This window comes from Propithecus coquereli, unplaced genomic scaffold (genome assembly GCF_000956105.1).
Source record: "Propithecus coquereli isolate 6110/MARCELLA unplaced genomic scaffold, Pcoq_1.0 Scaffold1, whole genome shotgun sequence".
NCBI lineage: Eukaryota > Metazoa > Chordata > Mammalia > Primates > Indriidae > Propithecus > Propithecus coquereli.
Genome location: NW_012133857.1, coordinates 24918010 through 24939694, shown reverse-complemented (window position 1 = coordinate 24939694; position 21685 = coordinate 24918010). Strand labels below are relative to the sequence as shown.

Genomic DNA, 21685 nt, shown 5'->3' with positions numbered 1-21685 from the left:
TCTTCTTACCCTGCCCCTCCCTTTTCAATTTCCTTAGAGGAAATAGAGCACAAATACATAGATGGGTCTGCACAACCAACTGTATGGAGGTGGCACAACCAACAAATTGGGGTGAGGTAGATTAGCAGGGACTGGCACACAGACAGCTACTCAGTCCCCTAGTCAGGCTGCGCTTTGAGAGTCTACATGACTGTGCAGATGGCATTTTGGTGGACTTATGCTTTCTGTCTGGTGGCATTATTAGAAATTAAATGTTCGGTTTAATTACAGTATCTCAAAAAAAATGATGCAAAAGACTGCTAGTCTATGGAAGAAAAGCTGTGACTTCTGCAAATGAATTCTATTATTTTAAATACATTTCCATTTAAATCGTCACACAATCTGAACCCAGCAAGCTCTGAGAAAGTCTACGCTACTATTGCTGCTTTGCCTCAGTTCTTGGCTAAATACTTGCATAATTTTCTGAGCATCATAACGATTCCACTGGAATTTGAAATAAAACAACTTTTTCGTTCAAATATGCCAAGGATTTGCAAAATCAGACAGATGATGATTTATAGATAGATGAAAGCTAGAGATAGACAAAAATAAGTACATAAGTAGGTAGGTAGGTAGGTAGATATAAACATAAATAGGTAGCTAGATAGGTAAGTAAGTAGATATGTGGAAGGAAGAAAAGAAGGAAGGTAGATGGATGGGTGGAGGGATGGATAGGGAGTGGACGGATGGATGAATGAACAAGTGGATGGATGGATGGATGGATGAATAGTTAGATAGCTCACATATAGGCCCAGGTACTGACTTCACATGGAGGATCTGATTTAATCTTAACCTTAGTCCCATACAGAAGGCTTTATTTTTGCCCCTTTTACAGATGAGGGATCTAAGATTCAGTGATGATAAGTGACTTTCTCAAGCAGGACTTCAACTCAAGTCTGTCTAAATACAAATGACATGCTTTATGTCTCTCTCTACCATGTAGCCTTTCCAGCTGATGTGGAGAGCTCTTGGACAATACTCATCCATTCAGTGGACAAGGTCAAAAGGACCTACAACTTTTAATATAGGAAGACTACTGAATAACAAAGCAGTCTTTTACAACTGCAGTCCCCAACCCCCAGGCCATGGACCAGTACCGGTCTGTGGCCTGTTAGGGACCGGGGTGCAGAGCTCCATTGTCCCCCTCAACTCCCATCTGTAGAAAAATTGTCTTCCATGAAACCAGTCCCTGGTGCCAAAAAGATTGGGGACTGCTGCTTTATGGGAGCAAATCATTGCCAAAATCTTTACATTGTGAAGTCTTTCTGAGGGCAGCTGAGATTCCCTGAAATTGACAAAGAACTGAGGATTTTTTTTTTCTCCCTAATTGACAGAAACCTTCTAGAGCAGGTCAAATCATCCAAAGGACTTCCAAGCAAATTCTGTGGTGTTGAGGTTCTGTGTCTTTCCCTATCTCTAGGCAAATTTCCTACATATCTAAAGCCTGTTGAAAGAGAAATAGATAACCAAGTTGGCAGTACCCACCAGCACAGTGCAAACTCAGTACCTGCTGTCTTCCGCAAGGGACCAGTGAGTGTGATCCAGGTCGTCCCAAGATGAGGACCATCTCATGCTTTGCATCTTATACATGAGGGGCTAAATGTTTCTCTTTTCATCTTTTTTATTTCACGGATGCATAAATCAAGGTTTCCAAGTCCAAATTATTCTGTGGACTAGCGCCTCATCATACTTTATAAAAAGTGAAGGGGGTAGGAAGGAGAAACATGTTTCAAACACTATCACTGAGAAGGATTTTGGAGGAAGAGAGGATATATTAAAAATATGCTGTGAACCAACAAATATGAAACCAGTGTCTGTCTCTTCTACCAAAAAAAAAGATATTATGCTGTAGAGTCTCAATAACTGTCGTTTATTGAGAATTTAGTATGCGCTAAGTAGTTGTATGCATTTCTTATTTAAGTCTCACAATAACCCTATGAGAAAAGTATTTTATTACCATATTTCATTGAATCTAAAAGGCCATAAATTATAAGATGCACCATTGATATACTTCTAAGAATGAAATAATGCTGCCAAGTAAATTGTGTCATGCCATCAAATGTAAGATGCATCTAGATTTAAGAAATGTTAAAATGTGCCTCCTACACTCAATGAAATAAGAAAGTATTCTTTTGTGCATGGAAATCCTGTAGTAGAAAGGTGTTAAGTAATTTGGCCAAGGTTAAACAGCTGGTTAGTTGCAAAATCAGATTTGGAACGTGAGCCTATTTAATTTGAAAGCCCACACTTTCAACTTCAGTATTACGAAACATTTGCGATTTGTTAGCAAGAAAAATGCAAGACCAAAAAGGGGCTTTTTAGTTATCTAATCCCAAACCTTCATTTGACAGATGGGAAAACCAAGGCCTGGAGAAAAGAAGCCAGTTTCAAAATGAAATGTGTAGTTAGTGACTCTCTAGTCTGTTCCGTGCACTAGTCAGGCACTACCAACACCTCACCAGGCTGCCCTACCTTTCAGTCAAGAGATAATGGTCCCATCCACAATACATTGACAGGCCTGAGCTTCCAGTATGACAGCTGACTGACATCCAATATCCTTAAATATGGCTCCAAAAAAAAAAACACTACCTCAGGACCAGCCTGAGCACTCAGGGATTTGTTGTACTCAAAATTCAAATCCCTGTCGCTCTTTGGGTTCGTTGTTTTTTGCTTGTTGGTTGTTGTGGGGTTTTTGGTTTTGTTTTTGTTTTTCTTTGCTCAGGCTGGAGTGCAATGGCTATTCATAGGTACCATCATAGCACACTGCAGCCTTGAACTCCTGGGCTCAAGCGATCCTCCTGCCTCAGCCTCTTCAGTAGCTAGGACTATAGGTATGTGCCATCATACCCAGCTTCCACCAGATTTTTTAACCTCTCTACTCTCACTTTTATTTTCTGTAAAAGGTGCTATTAATGGTTCCACCACCACAGAGTTGTTGCAAAGATTAAAATATATACTCCAAATAAAGCTCTTAGCACAGTGCCTGGCACATAGTAAGTAGTCATTATATATATTATCTGTGATTATTTGTTCTTTATTATTTAAAAGGACACCCTTCCAAATCCAAATGTATAGTATAGACAGCTATAGACATATCATTTGATTTCATAAATGAAACAATAGTACTTCTCAAACTTTAATGTCTATATGAATTCCCAAGGATCTTGTTGAAATGTCAGTTCTGACTCAGGAGGTCAAGGTGGGGCCCAGGAATCTGCATCTCTAACAAGCTGTCAGGTGATGCTAAAGCTGCTGATCCAAAGATTGTACTGTGGGAGTCAAGGGAATATAAAAGGCAATCAAATTATCTTTTTATTATAAGTTTCAAATAAAACATTGCAATCTTGATAAGTACCCGCTAAGTTTCAGGAGCTGTGCCAGGCCCCAGAGGAGTACCAGTGAGCTAAAGCAGTCGTGGTCCCTACCCTCATCAAGCTTCCAAAAGAGTAGAAAATATAAGAATGAAACAAGCAATTATAATCTGATGACAGTAAAGGGGTCATACAATGTGTCACAGGAGTGCAGTACAAAGGGATTTCACTCATGCCAGGGTCTCTGATGCATCATGGAGTGGGAGATAATGCCAGAGGAGGGCAGGATGGAGGCCAAGGGCTGGGCCCCCAAGAACAACTGACTGGGGTGTTCCCCAGCCTTGTTGCAGTGTTTGGCTCTTTTCATCTCCCCTCCAGGTGCCCCAAGATCCTGTCCAAGAGAGCTTGTGGCCCTGTAAGAAAAAGTTTATTTGGTCATTGGGTGGTTACATAATAGTACTATTGAATCAGTACTCTTAATAAAATTAAAAAAAAATGAATCAGTACTCTTATAATAGCAAATGGCTGTAAGAAAAAAAAAAACTCAACTAGCTTAAGCAAGAAAAGGGAATTTTTTGGCCCATGTAGCTATGAAATTCATGGAGGAATTGGCCTCAGGGATGAAGAATTTTGGTGTGTTTTCCTACCTCCAACTGCTGACAGGCTTTTTTAATGTGACTGGGGGTTATGGTAGAGTTTTGGAGAGCAATATGGCCACAGAAAGCACCAGTCTTTTATCCCAGTTAATGACTCTAGAAGAAAAAGACCTTTTCTCTCCAAGCAACTGTATAAAATTTTAGAGAAGTGTCTCATTGGCCTAGCCTAGGTCACATGCTAATCCCTGAGCCAATCACAACACCCATGATGGTGTGGGGTGCTATGGCTAACTAGGCGTGGCTCACATGACTGTCCCTGTAGGACATATTCTTTGACATTCTCACCAGAACACCACAGAGTGGAGGAGAAACAATTTCCCCTGAGGAAGGTTATTGCACATGCAAAGGCAACAGATTCCACTACAGTGTCCATCCAGAAATAAGCTCACTTTTCTTAGGTGCAACAGCTCAGCCCTAGAGAAAAGGCCTGATTTGGAATACGATACCAAATTGGAGAATAAAAATATTACAAGAGCATTATTTCTTCCCTTAATTTAAATTAAATTCTTATTAATTTAGATAAAAGCTATTTTTAATTATCTTAAATCATTTTTAACTGCATTAAGACACTTGAAGTTACCCTCTGGCTTGGAAGTTTAAGCTATGATGTTTACTATTCAGCAATTCAGCTTAGTACATTTGTTAAGTAACCAGGATCTTTGGGCAAGAGATAAAAGTTCCTGTGCAGTTTATATGCATACTGCAAACAGAGAGGGTTTTCTTTTCCATAAAAGCACTGCATTTACCCACTAAGGATTCCCTTCCACCAATATTTGAGGACCTGGCCCAGGCACTGCTCTAGGCTCTAGAAATACAGAATTCCCTAAGCAGAGGGGGAGACAGACGTGTATATAATTTGCTCTTATTAAGGGCCCCAAAATGCTCAAGTAGAGGTATTGACAGAGAGTTGGGCCTTTGCTATGAAAGGACTCTCTTGTTATGGTATATGAAGGCATAGCTATTGCTATGAAGGGGATTTCTCAAAGGTTTTTGAGCAGGAACATGACAAGCTCAGATGTGTGGTTTACAGAGATCGCTCTGACTGCTCCATGGAGGACAAACTGCAGAAGAGGAAAGGGACTGAAGGCTGGCTTGGAGGTTTTAGCAACAGCTGAGGTGGAAGTGATGAGACCTGAGTCACATGTCCACCCCTGGGCAAGAGTGTGGGCATGTGATCTGGTACTGTGGGACATAAAGTCAAGAGACATTTTGAAGGTGCAATGAGCAGGCTCTGCCACCTAGGTCCTTATAGAGAGGTGACAAAGATGGCTTCAATGAAAAGAGTAGAAAAAGTGATCCATGATTCATCTAACAGCCTTTATTAATATACACTTCATACTGTCCTAGAGATGGAATCTTCTGAAAGGGAATGGCTAATGGACATTCAAGGGGATCGAGCCTATATAATGGAAAGTCCCACTAAAGAAATTGCATTGAATTTCAACCCTGTGTGTCTTTGGCCCATGTAGCCATCATTTTAGGGAGGTAGGGTACTCTGAACATCATGCTGCAGCTATCTGCTTAGCTCTCTGTTCCTACTCTGGCTTTTATCTACCCCCACCCCCAGATCATAGCAAATCGCTACAGTCTAGTTATTTTCTGTAATAGCATAATACAAACACTGGCATCTTCAGCGACACATCAATAGGCTGGAACTTGGTAATAAGGGTTTTTCATCAATCATATTCATCCTCTCATATGATATTTTAGGGACTGGCAATTCGCTTGCTGGAATCAGGGATGGTCAGGTTATTTAGGGGCTAATTGGAGTGTCTCTCGCTCCTGGATGCGTCTCTTCCTTGGCTTAGCTGAGCATGCAGAGGAATTCTCTTTTTGTTTTTCTGCAGTCACATTTAACTCTCTCTCTGGAAGCCAAGCAGATTTAATTGTGTAAACATGAGCAATGGTAATTGGATAAATGAAGTTGGAAACCAAGGTATGATGTTTTTGTTTTGCTCTGAGAGGAAAAAAAAATAGGGAGCTTGTTTTTCTATGGTGGCAAACCTCACTGTCAGAATTCTGGACAGACAGTTGGCAGGAGGAAATCCCTTTATGAATTTCTCATCAAGACCCATTTAGCTGAAATATGTGTCTGCTGCCTCATGGGTTATGGATCAACCCGGGGGCGCTTCATTGTTTTCTTAAAGTGTTTCTCTACACAGGTTCAGTTATCCGGGTGAGAATAAGTAAGGAGTTTCCATGAGAATTGCACACTCAGGTAACATGCATTCATTGAAAGAGCCGTGAGGATGTGTTACCAGAGATGTACCTACCTTTAGGCAGTGCTGTAGGTGGAAAACCAGCTTTTAACAAAATATAAAATGTGGAGTACTTTCTTTTTATAACGAAAGGATCAGTAGTTGCCTTCTTTTAAATAGCTATCATTTAAAACTGACTTTTCCAAATTCTATTTACACACAATTTTTCCCAAACAATTTAAATAAGAGGAAACTGGTAAAAAAAAAAAAAAAATTTTTTTTGTCCTGTATTCTAAACATTGAGATGGTCCAGCAAGAAAAGGATCTCATCAACTCTTGCTTTTAATAGATGGTTTTGCCAGAATATTATATTTATCCATATTTCTCAATCTTTTTTTATTAATGTCACTAGAATTCCATTTCCTATATGCCTGCAGTAAAATTCATTTTCTCCGTTGAAAATTCAGGCAAACCAAGAAGCAAACTTGGCATGGAGCATGTCCCTCTTACCATACGGATTGCATGATAAACCAGAACTATTAGAAAGGAGCAGGTCCAAGGTTAATGAGACACTCATTAAAGAGAGAGAACTGTAGAAGCTGATAGTGCTCTGTGCCTGCATTGAAGGAGAGGCTATTGTTATAGGATGTTTGCTGTGCTGATATTGTAAACCACATGACAGATGGGTCAAGTGCTGATTACGGTATTCTAACATTTGGAATAGCAAGTAACATATTTGATAAGCTGGCAAGTTTTTATATATGATTCAATCCACAATATAAAAGCCACGAGAATTCCAAATTGAAAATAATTAAATGAGCTGGAAACAATCAGATACCACACATTTTTCCCCCAAATGACAGATTTTGACATGTTGAAATTCCACAAAGGGAGCAAGAATATTTCCTAGCTCACTTGAACTAATAATGGCCCTTCATCTGGTTTTGCAAAGCAATTAATTCCAGCCTTCTTGCAATGTGGAGGTAACAACAAACATTAGTAGGCACCTTAAGCTTTGCAGAGATCTGTCCCATACATTGTTGCATTTGCTCTTATCAGCAACCCTGCAAGATACACAGAAAAGATATCAATATTCTCAATTTATAGATGAGGAAACCAAAGTACAGAGAGGTTTACGTAGCAAGTGCAAGGTTACCTGGAAAGTAAGGGGTATATGGAGGACAAGAAGCCAGGTCTTCCAACTAGTAGTACATCCAGTCCTGTTTCTGGTCATCTGAAAGAAGCATCAGCTATTGACATATAGGTGTTCTTCATTGTGCAAAGTGTATCTTCTTTCGGTCAATGCCGCTGCCACCATCATTCATGTACATCCATCTGGATAAAGCATCCAGTATTTGCAGTCAGCCTCTGAGTGTCTCTTGTAGGGCTGGTGCTGGTGATGCTGGTAAGAGTCCTTGTCAAACAATGTCACACCTCCGTAATGTTGAAGTAACGCCGAGAAAGCAGCAGCCCTCCATTTGTGTTTTATCATTTTTGCTTGTTTGGTTGTTCTTTTCAGAGTTTGTCATCTTGTCACCCTTTGTTAAAGTCACTTTTGTCTCTCTACTTTTTTACTGTCTCTCTTCCCCTACCTGAGCAGCTTCTCTGCCACCTCCTGGGCCTCCTCCTCCTCCACCCACCCAAACGCAGACCAGCATGTTATATCAGAGGCTCAAAGGCATGCCTAGGCCAAAATCAAGTACCGTAAACTTCTATCATTCCTTTACTCAGCAGTTTTCTAGCTTAGTTGGCTTTTCTGTTCACTTTTCTTCTTGAAATTTTGTTTCAGTTTGGAATACTAACCTGAGGCTCAGGCTCTCGAGTTGAATGCTGTAGGTTTTGAGATATTCAAAAGAGAGCATTTATTTCCAAACGTCCACATTTTTTTTGTCTAGCTATGTCTGACATATGCAACATTTTCAAATCTCAATGTCAGCACAAAATAACATTGTTGTTGCATAACATTTTGCATGACAATTTTTTATATGTTATGAGCCTCAAATCTGTTGTAATGAAATGTTTCCTAAGTATAGTATATTTTTAGTTCCCTTTCATCAGTGCTCCAGCTAGTGCAAGGTTGGGGGATAGGAATATTGCCATACATTTCAAGACAGCAGAAGTGACAAAAAATTATTTCGAAGCACAAATTTCTCCTTGACCTCTGTTGGGGGGAGGGAGGAAGTGCTGAAGGATTTTGCACAATATTTTCTTTAAAGACAACATCTTAGACAAGTCAATTTTAGTATCTTTTTTTTTTAATCATTTAGTTAGTAAATCGGCTATGCAAATGAACAGGAAAGTAGTGCTGTGTCTCACTAAAGTGGCCTGATCTACAGATGATGAATCACAGCTAATTAATAGTAAATGAAAGTCTGGCTACATGGGTTAATTGGCAGTTCAAGTGTTCTAGATTAAAGGATCCTTAACCTGCTTACTTTAATGGTTGCATGTTAAAGTAAAATTGCAAAAGGTTTTATTAAACATACTGTCTGTATATATACATCAGGCATACACATATCTGCGTACATGTGCACACACTCATAGGATGGCTGCGTGCACATGCATACTGTATGTGTATCTATTGATATCTATTGTAGTCAATCTAAGAGTGCTGCATATTAAAACAAATCTTCAGGTGGTCCTAGCTTAAGCATCTTGGATTTCTCCAAACATAAAAATAATTCACACTTTTTAAATAAATGCACATAAAAATATTGGTGGGAATTATTTTATTTCTGTATCATATAGCACATACAGCCAGAATTCCCCTAGATTTGGTGAGTGTTCTGCCCAAAAAGACAATGCCCTCTATTTTTAATGGAAGAGATTTCAAAGATGTGCCCCAAGTGGGATTTCCTGCAGATTTGTATTAATGTGCAGGCTTGTCTGCTTACTAGAAAATGTATGTAAGTGTGTGATGTGTGTATGTGGGTGTATGTGTCAAATGGGTAATAAGCATAGGATGAGGAATTTGCAAATTGATGTGTAAATGTGAATATCAACTAATAAAAAATAGTAGCCTATGCATATTTACTATCAAAATGCAAATACCTCACTCTACACATATTACCCAAACATATATACACAGTATGTTTGTAGAAATGCCTGAAAGTCTACTAATGAAATTATGATAGTCTATTTATGAAATTCCAAACAGGTCAGGTGCCCCAAAAGCACAGAAGTCGATCTTGTCACTCATTCTTTCTCCAATATGTGTTGCTCTGGACCAGGCAATGACTGTCAGCATCTAAACTCCCATGTCTCCTTCTCTGAGTGCTGGCTATCCTCTGCCTGATCTGCAAACTTAGGTTCCCCACAGTCCCACCTTCATGCTCTAACCAGATCAGCCATTTTCACCTGGGCATGGCAGAGATAACGGAGCTTTCTATTGACCTGAACCAAGAATGCCCATTTTCACACCAGCCAGCAGGCCTTCCTGGACTGATACTTTCAACACTCAGCTAATCTTACCCAGTCTCATTCATTACCCTTAGCTCTCACTGGCTAGAACACTCTTTTTGCATAAGTGTTTCAATGAATTTAGTTTTCATTATTAAATCCTAAATTACTGATCATCACTGTTCATCACCTATCTACAAAAATGTGTGAAGAAAGATAGGAGGCCTTTAAAAAAAAAAATAGCAATCTCCTACAATTTTGTTTACATCCACCCATCCCCACACCTGCAAAAGCAAAAAAAACAACAACAACAAAAACTTCCTATGAAGTATTAGGTAATTCTCTCTAATAAGAAACATCCTGAAGCTAAAACATACCTGTTTCAGATGAAGAGATGGAAATAAATTTTGGCAGTCCTTTGCAAACATATATAGCTACTTGTAGAGTCCTGCTAAATAATCTCTATTTCATTATATCCCATGAGCTCTATTGACTCTGAGACTTCAAGTTTGAAGGGGGCTAAGCATGAAATACAAGTTCCCCTGTGTGTTCACAGTGTTGAATTTAGGCAAGTTCATTGGCTAAGAAAACCTTTATGTTTTTTAAATGTTATTCTTTTCACCAAGGAAAAACCTTTGTAATTTTTGGCAACATAATGACATTGCCAAACATTCATGAAGTCAGGTCTAAAAAGGGTACAATGTAAGCTAGCGTTCAGTTTCTCCTTGAGCTGGGTAAAAATACAACCCTTTCAACTTAAGAGACACTAAAAATAAAGAAAAAAATGGAATACATTGTTGTTGCGAAATAACTGGTGAAATTTCAATTGTAGCAACCAGTGGCACAGACTATCACTACCTAGTCAGTAATCTACTCCCAACACCCTTTTGATAATTCTATCCTGCCTTCTACATAATGGCCCAGGAATGGCTAGTTTTTCTTTTCCATCTCCTCCCTGGACCACTGGAAACAGACCTTTGAATCTGCTTTTTCAAAATGAACATTCCAATACCTGTTAAACATGCAGACCTACAATGAAAAACAATGCCATGGTATTGAATGGTTAGTAACCAATCTAAAAAAACAAACATAGCAGCAATCAAGATTAAACTTCCCTTTTATCTTCCCACTCAGGTAGCGTGAACACAGTCTAGAGAGTGATATAAGATAGTGCTTTTATGCTGTCTTTAAAGAACATGTGTACAAAATGTCACTAAATTTGAAATGGGCTGTCATAGACTTAATATAGCTTCGTATGCAAATTTGAAGCTGGAGCACTGCTTTTTCCTAATATGTATTATAATGATGGTGATAATAATGATAAAATGGCTTTATGGTTTGCTCACTACTAATTACATGGCACTTAACATTTGCATGAAACTTTTTAAAAAATTTGATAACTATTCAAAATTTCTTATCCACTAGTTCTAATGGCCACAATACTAGCCTGCCGCTTTCGCTGAATTTTAACACAAATTCTTGTACTACAGAAAATGTAGGCCGGTTAATCACTCCTGCCAAAAAACTTGAAGACACAATACGTCTTGCTGAACTAGTCATTGAAGTTCTTCAACAAAATGAGGAGCACCACGCAGAGGTGAGCAGGCTTGATGGGAAATGTCTCTTGGTGTCTTTTAGCTGAGGTCTCAGAGCTGATCCTACTGGCCAGGTTGTCAATAAGATTCCTTAACACCCATCTTCTTTTAACTGGGCTTGCAAAGAGAATGAAAGTGGAAGTTTTGCAAGGAGAAGCCTTTGGAAGGTTGTGTAAAACAACCAAAAAGTGGTTGCGTGTTGTACATTTCAACCTAAGTTTTCAGATGTTTCTAGCAACGAGCAAATGAGGTGAGTGCTTCTTAATTATTCAACAGCATCTGGTTGCCATTGTCCAGAACATACACACACAATATTTTTTAGTTTTTCTATGGTTGTTTTTGTTGCCACCACTGTTGTTTTTATTAGTTCTTTGGTATGTGAATCACAGGTCATCTTTATGAATTTATCTCTGTAACTTACTCTGCTTGTACTACAGTCTTCATTTTTTTTTAATCTCAGATTGCCTGGGTTGCTAAACGTAGGATAGAAGCAAATTATTCTGTGTTGTTCAACTTGTCGATTCTCCAACATACACCTAAATAAATATAGCTTATTTTTTCTTACAAACTACTACGAAAATAATCCTTTTGGTAATCTGAAACCAAGAGATTTCAAAGCTAACTAAATCCCAAACCTATAAGGACTTAAACAACCCAACCCTTTCAAGAAAAGATTCCAAGATTTCATGATGGTTAAACTGTTGTATCAATGCTTGTTTTAAAATTGAGTTTTAAAATCATCTCTCTTAAAATAACCTTTTTGAAAATTACACTAATTCTCCCTCTTCCTCAACATTCAGATCTACAGCAAAAGGGGAAAAAAGGCATTTCATAAAAGTAATTCTCAAGCATCTAAAATGATCATTCCCATGACTAAATGAAAATTGACAGTATAGTTAAATAATATATAATTCACCATAAATCCAACCGTCCCAACTAATGCCTGATTGCATATTTAAATTTCCTCCCTGTTTCTCTACTGTTCCATTCAATCTTGGCTGATCGTGGCAGGGGAAAGAGGTATGTGACCAAACTGAATGAACCAGCCACCTGCTGTCATACTCTGTGCATGCCCTTCCGGTACCATGTCTTCTAATGGGACTTTTCCTGGTGCTCCTGCTTTCTAACACTGACCCAAGGAATGTAACAGCAACTTCTAGTGGACTGCTTGTGAGATGAGTGGCCCCCCACGGCAGGGTTAATGTGGGATGATTCTCTTGTGCGTGCATGAAGCAATTGATATACTTAACGACAACTGCAGTTACATCCTGACACATGCCTCCTAGCTGCCTTGATTCTGTCCTTAGCCTGGTGTAGTTCCCCATGTCTGTCTGTACTTACCTTTATTACAGCAGATGAGTCCTGAACTTAGTAACCAATAGCTTGCCGGAGTGATACTAATCTTCCTCTACAACTGTCTGTATGTGAATCATATATACAGTATTTATATATAGAGAGAGTGCTGAAGAATCATGATCTCCCTGAAAACCCTCTAAAAATGGGGTGAGACCCCTTGAGGCAGGTCTTCCTAACTTATGCAGCACCTAGCAACAGCGCCCAGCCATGAGAGAGAAGGGGTGCCAGGTTGACAATCTCCAAACATACAAACCTAGGACTAACTTCCAGGCACATAAAATTCATGTGGGTTCTATTTTTTTTCTACACTACCCTATACGATATTCTTTTCAGATTGGGGGCATTTAGGGTTCAAACGACGGTAAGTGTGTTCTTTCCAGGAGTCTTCAAAGTCATCTCCAGAGGCCTGCAGAGGCTCAGGCCTGCCCTCCTCTGATTTGACTGGTGGCAGTTTTTCCCACGACGCTTGACCAAATCTATGCATTTTTGAAGGCATGGATATGAAGAGGATGGTTTTTCTCAGTTACAGTTGTGCTTTTATGTGAATCATAGAAACAGAAGAATGACAGATACACTTGATTTATAATCAGGTTATCTCTAAGGCTGCTACAAGCTAAGAAAGGATGTATATTTCCTAAATTACTGCAAAGAGGCACCAAAGGAAAGTTTATATCCCAAAGGAGGCATTTTTCACTTTTCCAAAAAGCACTTTTTCACTAAATGCTAATCATCATCCTAAACTGCTTTAATAACCATCATCATGAAATATTTTAAATCTTACATATTCAAAAGCCATTCAGAGTAAATAAATGAGGGAGACATAAACTCAATTCTTTTCCCATTACTAACTTTAGAAATTCATAATTAAATCTTCAGCATACTTAGGAGTACTGGAGACCAAATTTTCTTTTAGATAAATGTAGAGGATTATTTCCCAAATTAGTAATTTCACCCAATCGCAAAATCTTATCACTCAGTCAATCAAAAGCTACCTATTGAGCATCTTCTATCTGCTGAGCACGGAGGCAACTACCTTGGTGCTTTTTGAAGGACAAGAAGACGTAAGGTAGCCTTGGCCTTCCAGCAGTAGAATGCAGAGTGGCCAGCAGCTTAGGCTGTGTGCCAGAGAAGCATGGGTTCGAATTCCAGCTCTGCCTCTTCCTTACCTTATGATCTCGACCTGGTTACTTAACCTCTCTTATCCTGTAAATAGAAGATAATAAAAGGATGATCATTGTTAGGAGGGAAGGTCACATTAAGCACCACTTCTGGTATTATGCCTGGCACATAGTAAGCACTCCACAAACGTTAGCTGTTATGTTATTAGGAAAAAATTGCTAAGGAAATAAAATATAGGAATATCTAATCATGATAAGACAAAACCTACGTGGAAAATACTAAAGAAATGGAACAGATAGAGTGTGTTGAAAGGAGGAGAGTGGATTCGTTGCAAGGTAGAGTGGTCCAGAAAGGCACATCACCTGTTCTCAACTTCCACTTACAGATTGCAATCACCTGGAAAGCTCTTAAAAATTCTGACCCCCAGGGCTCACCCAAGCTCAATTCACTGGAATCTCCTGAGGAGGTGCTAAGCATTGGTCATTTTTAAAAGCTGCCAGGTGGTTACAGTGTACGGCAGGGGTTGAGAGAGGCTGGAAACAACAAAAGAGGTAGGATTAGCCCTGGCGTGCTAAACATAGGGTTTTCCTTCCCAAAAGGATGACGTAAGACAAATTTTTCTACTGACCACTACTCATTGCCATATTCTCTGGGTGCTCAGTAAACTCAAAAAAAAAAAAAAAATCACTAAATCCTAAGCATGGATCTTGGCTATGCGGCCATGCTGTTTGGGGATACCACTCAAATGAAAGTGACAGGTAGACTTGCCTCCCCTCTCCCCCACCAAAAAAAATAATAATATGTAAAGCTATTTTTAATTCCAAGATAAAGTAATTAAATGTCCCAAGAGAAAAAATTTCCACCAGCTAAGAATACCTCATATAGATACACCTGCAGTACATGGTAGCAGTTATAACATTTATCTTTTAATTGCAGCTTAATTCTGTTCCCAGAGTCTAATGCAGTCACACACACACACACACACACACACACGGATTATGCCTTCATGTATTGTGGCTACACCTTCCCAATCTCTCTCTATGTATACGTATGTATATGTATATATGTATTGTCGTATACAGAGGGGTACATATATACATGTTAGTTTGTGTGCAAAATATACAGTGTGTTTGGTGTGGTGGACTGTGCCCTGAAAGCACACGTCTTTGTCTTTGAATAACTAAAATCACGGGTAAGTATTTAGAAGCCAAAGTATATCACCTTATTGTCTTTGGAAAAGGTTTATGAAGACTTTAGACACCCATGGACATTGTCTGTTAGCTCAAGTACAAAAACAGCATTCACCTGTATGAGCAAGCATAAAACAAATACATTTTTTTAAGCCTGCCTTGCCCAACCCAGTCACACAGACTCCATTCATTTAATTGGAATTACGCTTTGACTTTTTGGTTGTTACTGCCCTTTCGAGAATCTTTTTCTCCCTCTCAGAGAGTCGGGTTTGGTTATAAGGTTCCAAAAGGAATTACCTAGAGGTATAAAGGTAGCTATAGTCCTTCTGTTTTCTATAATCCCCAAATTTAAATTCTCTTGGTTCACTGGAGTCCTAAATTGCTGCACCAGACTTCAATAGTACTAATTCATACCACGGTAGTCATTGTTCTTTGTAGGGCTACCCATCTAAATGATTATTACTGCACGGACTGTGGATATTTGCTCGATAGTACATTAAATTACAATGAGGAACTAAATTCCCTATAGATGGTAGAAGTGGTACTTCTTAGGGCCTCTGGTTTGCAACTTTTAACTTAAAAAAAGCTGATCAGAACCAGATATGCTGTTGAGTTAAGAAATTTTTAATTTGGGGCATTTAGTTCTGGTTTTTTGTTTTGTTTTTTCCTGTCATTGTGGAGCAAAATTGTATCTAGGAAGGCAACTCAGTCATCCCAGTAACTGTTTTCTTGGACTCACCCTAAAGATGTAAAGTTAATCAAAAAGCTAAAGACTAAGTACTAGCCAACATTTGATGTGCTTTTGTGAATTTTTCAAATCTCTTGGATCAGGATTGATGAGAGTCAGCCCTACATATAGGGTTAAGGGGTGGGGTGGGGCTTCATCCAGCAAGTTCCAGTATTTAGATGGTCTCCGCCTAAAAGGCGGGTGGCTGGGAAAGCTCTGGGGGCGGGACGGAGGGCTTCTTCCCCTGCTGGATCTAGCCAGGTAGTCAGTGGAGCAAGCCCTAAACCCCAGGGCTCTTGTCCTCAGGTGGTAAAACTACAATAAAACCTCATCGGTTCAGACCTAAATACTTAGAATCTGCAATGATTCAACTTCAGATGTGGCTGTTTTAAGTTTTCTTAAGTAAAATCTTTGACATGATCTCAACTTTCTCTGGAAATTCTAAAGGCTCTTTTTCAAGTTGGAGGAATCCAATACTTTTTTTTCATCCCAGGACCTATGAAATTACATCTTCTGTCTCTTTTTTCAATTTATAAGTGGACTTATTTACAATTATTAGAAGTTTAAAAAAAAAAAAAACCTATACCTTTATGATACATTCATATGATAACCAATGTAGACTTCATGAATACCTTTTTATTTAGGGCCCAATTACAGACTGCATTCAAAGGCAATAAAATGATGTCTCTTTTTAGAAAGAAAGCCCAATAATTTAGGCTTTTTTGCTGACAGACCAGCATCTCCCCTCTCCCATTACTCTGAATCAGTGAGGTTTTACTGTAAATTAAAATGGAAACAGCAGGTATCTATTTCCAGCCAAGCCAACCTTGCAGAATGGTCCATGACTTGATTTTTTCCATTTAATTTGCAAACCAGCCACATGTTGATAAAGGAGAAGTAAGTAAAGTGGTATCTCATGAAAGAAGAGAGGTAGACTCCTATTGTGCCTCCTAGTGGCTGTTAGAATATCCCTCAAATAAATAATAGATCACAGAGGAGCTTGGCCATTGAACAAACCCTTTCATTTATGGAATTATTTCCATAATCATCTTTCATGTTTCCAAACGCCTTCCCATCTTTTTTTGGTGAATGCTCTGGAAAGTGTTTCCAATGTAAATACTTTATGGCACTGAGTGGGGAGGTGGGGGACAAGAAGGGGCTGGCGATTTGTTTTTGTTTTTCTGCTCTCTTTGAAATCAGCAAAACAGGGCCTGTTGACACCGCCACCCATTCTGCATGCTCCCTGCCAGAAATGATTAGTCAACATGCATGCATGCCTTTGAATTGCATTCACATCTGGCCCCAGTCTGATGTGAATGTTGCCCCGGAGACCCTGCACAATGATTTCCAAGGGCCCACGTGCATGAAAATGAGTTACTTCACTGATATTTTTTGGTTTTCAATGTGCATATGTGTCCAATCCCTAGAAAAGTAAGTCCTAATCTTACTGAGTGTTTTCTACCCTAAGCCTGATCTTTTCTCCAGACCGAATGTAAAACCAAAGGCTCCTTGCTTAAAGAGATTTCAACCCAAAAGTTTTGTGACAATTGCTACAATGGTTTCCGTTGACTGAGTATGAAATAGGAATAACGTTTCCAATGTGCAGGGAAACATGAGTCCCTTAGTTTGTATGAGACCATAGACGATTCAGCCCCAGATAAGTAGATATCAGTGAACAATAATTGCAAATTTTCAAGCTAGACCAGCAGAAAACCCATAAACACAGTGAAGAAACTCCCAAATTTTAATACTGTAGAGCAAGAACTAGCCAATGACAATGATAAAGAGCATGACTCAAAACATACTGAGTTATTGTAAATTGAACAGAAGTTCCATGTCATTTCTACAGCTGCATCCTCTGACCCACAGGTCAGAATAAAGGCTCTCTGTGGCAGGCCTGGAATCAGGAAAAGCACTGCCTTGGACGCTCAGAGACCCAATTGTATCCAAAATGCTGTTCTCTTTACAATAAAATTACCCAACCCTGCTGGATGCACAATTAATCTTGAACAGTGAGGGCTGGAGTTCACGTCTTGTGTCTGAGAGAGAAGTTCATCACCTCTTTGTCTATTGTTTTTCTGCCAAATTTCAAAGGCCTTTGCGTGGTGGTCAGACTTAATGGTGGAACACGCAGAGACGTTCTTGTCACTCTTCGCGGTGGACATGGACGCAGCATTAGAGGTGCAACCCCCGGACACGTGGGACAGTTTTCCACTATTTCAGCTGCTGAATGACTTTCTCCGTACCGACTGTATGTATCATCTCTGTTCGACTTTCCTAAGTAGTGTGCAGATAAACAGATTGCTAAGGTATCTTTATCCAAAGCAGACTGTAAGCTGAACATAGTTCTTTATAGTTTTATTATTACTGAAAAAAAAAGATAGAAAAACAAAAAACAAGATCCTTACAGTTGATGGGCATTTCCTTTCTTCCAAAAACTATTCTGTTTTGGGGAAGCCCTCTCTTAACTAGGCAGAAGAACCCGAGAACAACGTGAGAAGAGGTGTCTGTTTTTTGTGTGTTATTTGCTCTCAAACAAATTAATTAACTTAACCTCTTTGTATTTTGCAATTTTTATCAAAAGATGCTTTCTAGATGAAAAACAATTTCTAGCTAAATAACATATCAAGTATTTCAGAATATCTTAAGGCAACAACAGCCATAAAATAGACCTTCCTCCCCAGGGAGGGTGATGAAAAGAGAGAGTGTAAAGAATGCTCTCTTCCTGGGCAGAAGGGGAATGGGTGCAAGGAAATTATAAAAAATGGTGTGGATTGTTGTTTTTGTGGGTTTTTAAAGGAGAATGATGGTTTTTCCTTCTATTATAGAAGTTCAATACAAATGGGTAAAATGTTTTCGAATTCCATTTCCCTTCCAGACAGATTTAAGCATGAGCTTCGATGCTGTTCATGTGCCATTTTTCTTCTCTTCTCCTTTTGGCTTCCTTAGAAGCAGTATATTTAACGCAGAGGATAATCATGTCTTTGTGTACATCGTATGTTGATAAAGCAGTTGTGGGTTCTTACCAAGCTTTTGCTTATCTGTTCTAGATAACTTGTGCAATGGAAAATTTCACAAACACCTGCAAGACCTCTTTGCCCCACTTGTTGTTAGATATGTGGATCTGATGGAGTCCTCAATTGCACAATCCATTCACAGGGGCTTTGAGCGGGAATCATGGGAACCAGTCAAGTAAGGAAATCTCTTTTGATACCACCGGAGTTTGGGTACAAATGGCTGGAGAGTCATACAGAAATGGATTAGTGGTGTCATATGGCTTTTATTGTTACTATGGACGGAGAGAAAAACACTGTACATATTTTCTGCTAGGGTGCTCATAGCTTCCTTGCCCAAATGGGGGAGGGGGAGAGGTTGAGAAATGTTTTATGAAATGAAATTTTTATTTTATTGCACAAGATAAATAAGGAAGAAGGAATATAAACTTGGTTGGGATGTTTGTACTGTGTGTCTTACTCCAGTGTGGTTACCCCTAGGAATTAGTATTTCCCAAAGTGTGTTCCATAGGGTTCTAGGCAGGGGGTCAGCAAACTTTTTCTACCAAAGGCCAAAGAGTAAATATTTAGGCTTTTGGAGCATCATCTCTGTCACAACTACTCAACTCTGCCATTGTCGCACAAAAGCAGTCATAGGCAATGTGTAAAAGAACAAAGGTAGCTGTGTTCCAGTAAAACTTGATTTATAAAACAGGGCCAAAAAGGCCATTTCCTGGTCTAGGCCTTTGAGATGCACCTCAAAAAAAGGACTCTATGGCCAAACATGTTTAAGAAACACTGCATACCCCACCTATTCACCTATACCCCGTTTCCTGGAGAGCCACAAAGCACTCTGGCAGTATTCTAAAACCCTGGGAATATAGTAACGCAGGATTTCGTTTAACTCTGCTTTACCCAGAGCTTCCTAAATGTATTTGACCACAGTCTGCTTTTTTGGGTGAGATATCCGTCCTGCGTGACAATTACAGGAAATCCTGGGGGTTGCGAGTTTGTCAATTTCCACAATGCTTGGTGAATCTTAGATCCTACTTGAAAACGTTTGGCAGATTCAGTGCCACCTACATTCCCCAGCACAGAAGAGGGCTGTGACTGGAGGCTGCCAAAGGGTCAGTCTCAGACACCCCTTTCTGTGAAAATAGAGACTCCTATACAGAGAGTTTTTTGGTATGGTTTGAAAGCTCCAGTAAAGCCTGATATTGGCTTTGCCCTGTTAGATTCTTCTAATTGTTGTTGTTCTTTAAGAAAATCATTTTGTTCTCTCTAATCTTTTACATCTTTGGGATGTAGCAAACAGTATGGAGCAAAGTTGGGTATGTACAAGCACACTCTTGAACTCCAGAACAAATATTGAAGAGGCTTTTCCTCAATTTGGAAGCCTTGACCCATGCCCTATTCTTAAGTAGTTTTCTGGACTGAGACCGCCCTTTAATATTACACTGTATAAGACTCTCACTGATAAATTAATGCAAAATAGCTTTCTCTCTCTCCCTTCCACATCTGAGCCATGAGAGAAGTTTCTTGACCTACCCTACTGAGAGCAGGTTAATAGGCAATCGCTCTTCCTTTGCAAATACGAATAAATTTAAATTTTAGCTTGTTATTCTCAGGTTTATAACAGTCTGTTAATATGGGCCTGCTGACTTTTAACTTGTGAGCATAAAACTGGGTCCATTTATGATAAGACATTAATGAGGGACTCTTTATTTTTTTTAAATGCTTACTATAATCAAGACAGTTGCACTTTGGAGAACAGCTGTGAAAAGGAAAAGGTGAAAATGAGTAATATTTACATTTTGAAAATAGCAGTGGTCTTGAAATAACAGCTACATACTTGTGTTTGAACATGGAGACCACTACTCCCAACACTCATGGGAAGGAATGATTGGTATCCTTCACTATTCCTTAAAGAGCCCTAGATTTAGGGCCTCATCCTCTGTAGACCAGCCAGAAGGCAAGGGTTTGAATCTCTGTGAACTTGTTTGCTCCTCCATAAAACTGATTTTTAAAAAAATGTCCCTAACAAGTGTCTGAGAATTATCCTGAAGCCTCATGATAATGTCACTAAAGCCATTTTATAATCTGTTAAATTCTTCAGAAGCCAAACATGTGACTGCTGTTTCTTTTGAAGCATTAAAAATTCTTAATTTTCTGAGAAGTAAAGATAAAATCAAAATCATTTCACAGCTGGATGTCAGTCTGGGAATGTTTGGTTTGGGAATTTTCTTACTGATTAAAAAAAAATTGAACTCTTGGATGGGCAATTTAAAGATCTGCAAATGTATAAAGGAGTAATAGTTGTGAATAATAACCTGAGAAATACATAGATGTGAGTGTGTTTTTAAGTAGCTTTTTGCTGCCCAAAACTGTGCTGTTGGTTAGTGAATATAATTATGGTTTGTTCAGTTCATGCTAAATAGTATGTGCCTTTAAGAGTAAGTGGAGATGTTTGAAAGTGCCAACTGAAACATAAGCTAAATTAAAATTTTTTTTAAATCACACATATTTTATTAGCTGATTTGTAAACAGAGTATGGATGCCATGGGACAGCGCTACAGAATGGCATAAAATGGAGGGTAACAAAGGGCTTGGGGACACATGTATGTGCTAAGAGGAATGAGTCTCTCTGTGCTTCCCACCCTGTGAAGAGAAAGTGTGAACTTTCATCTGACCACTTATTGGAGGGTTGATAAAAAAGCAGAAATTTATTTTTCTTCTTGGATTTTTTTTCCAAGTAAAAAATGATCTTTTTGGAATACTTTTCATCAAGCTCACTTCAAAACAAGAAACTAGCTTAGGTAAATGGATTTAGTTTGCTCAATCTTGTCAAATTTTGCCACACGATCCTCCAATACACACACACACACACACACACACACACACACAGCTTTTCTCTCAAACAATTGCTATCCTCAAGTAGTTCTGCTTTTCAAAAGTCATGATTATAGGCGCCTGATTATAGGTAAAATGAGAAATGCATTGTTTATGTCAAAATAACTAGTATTCAATATATTAAGGAAAAGCAGCATTCTGACAAAAAAATGATACTAATATATTGAGTTTGCTAAAAACAGAATAAAATCA

The 21685-nt window shown here is 38.9% G+C and overlaps 1 protein-coding gene across 8 annotated transcripts in view; it reads left to right on the top strand.

The window, feature by feature from the left end:
* CADPS (Ca++-dependent secretion activator) overlaps positions 1–21685 on the top strand; it is a 524321-nt gene that overhangs the window by 405172 nt on the left and 97464 nt on the right. For 4 of the 8 annotated variants that reach the window (XM_012642835.1, XM_012642705.1, XM_012642642.1 and 1 more), the window contains 3 exons: positions 11094–11200; positions 17685–17841; positions 18641–18782. In XM_012642835.1, the coding sequence (XP_012498289.1) occupies positions 11094–11200; positions 17685–17841; positions 18641–18782 (406 nt within the window). Of the gene's footprint in view, positions 1–11093; positions 11201–12209; positions 12219–16466; positions 16488–17684; positions 17842–18640; positions 18783–21685 lie in introns of all 8 variants that reach the window. The other 4 variants (XM_012642497.1, XM_012642575.1, XM_012642349.1 and 1 more) reach the window with 3 other exon arrangements.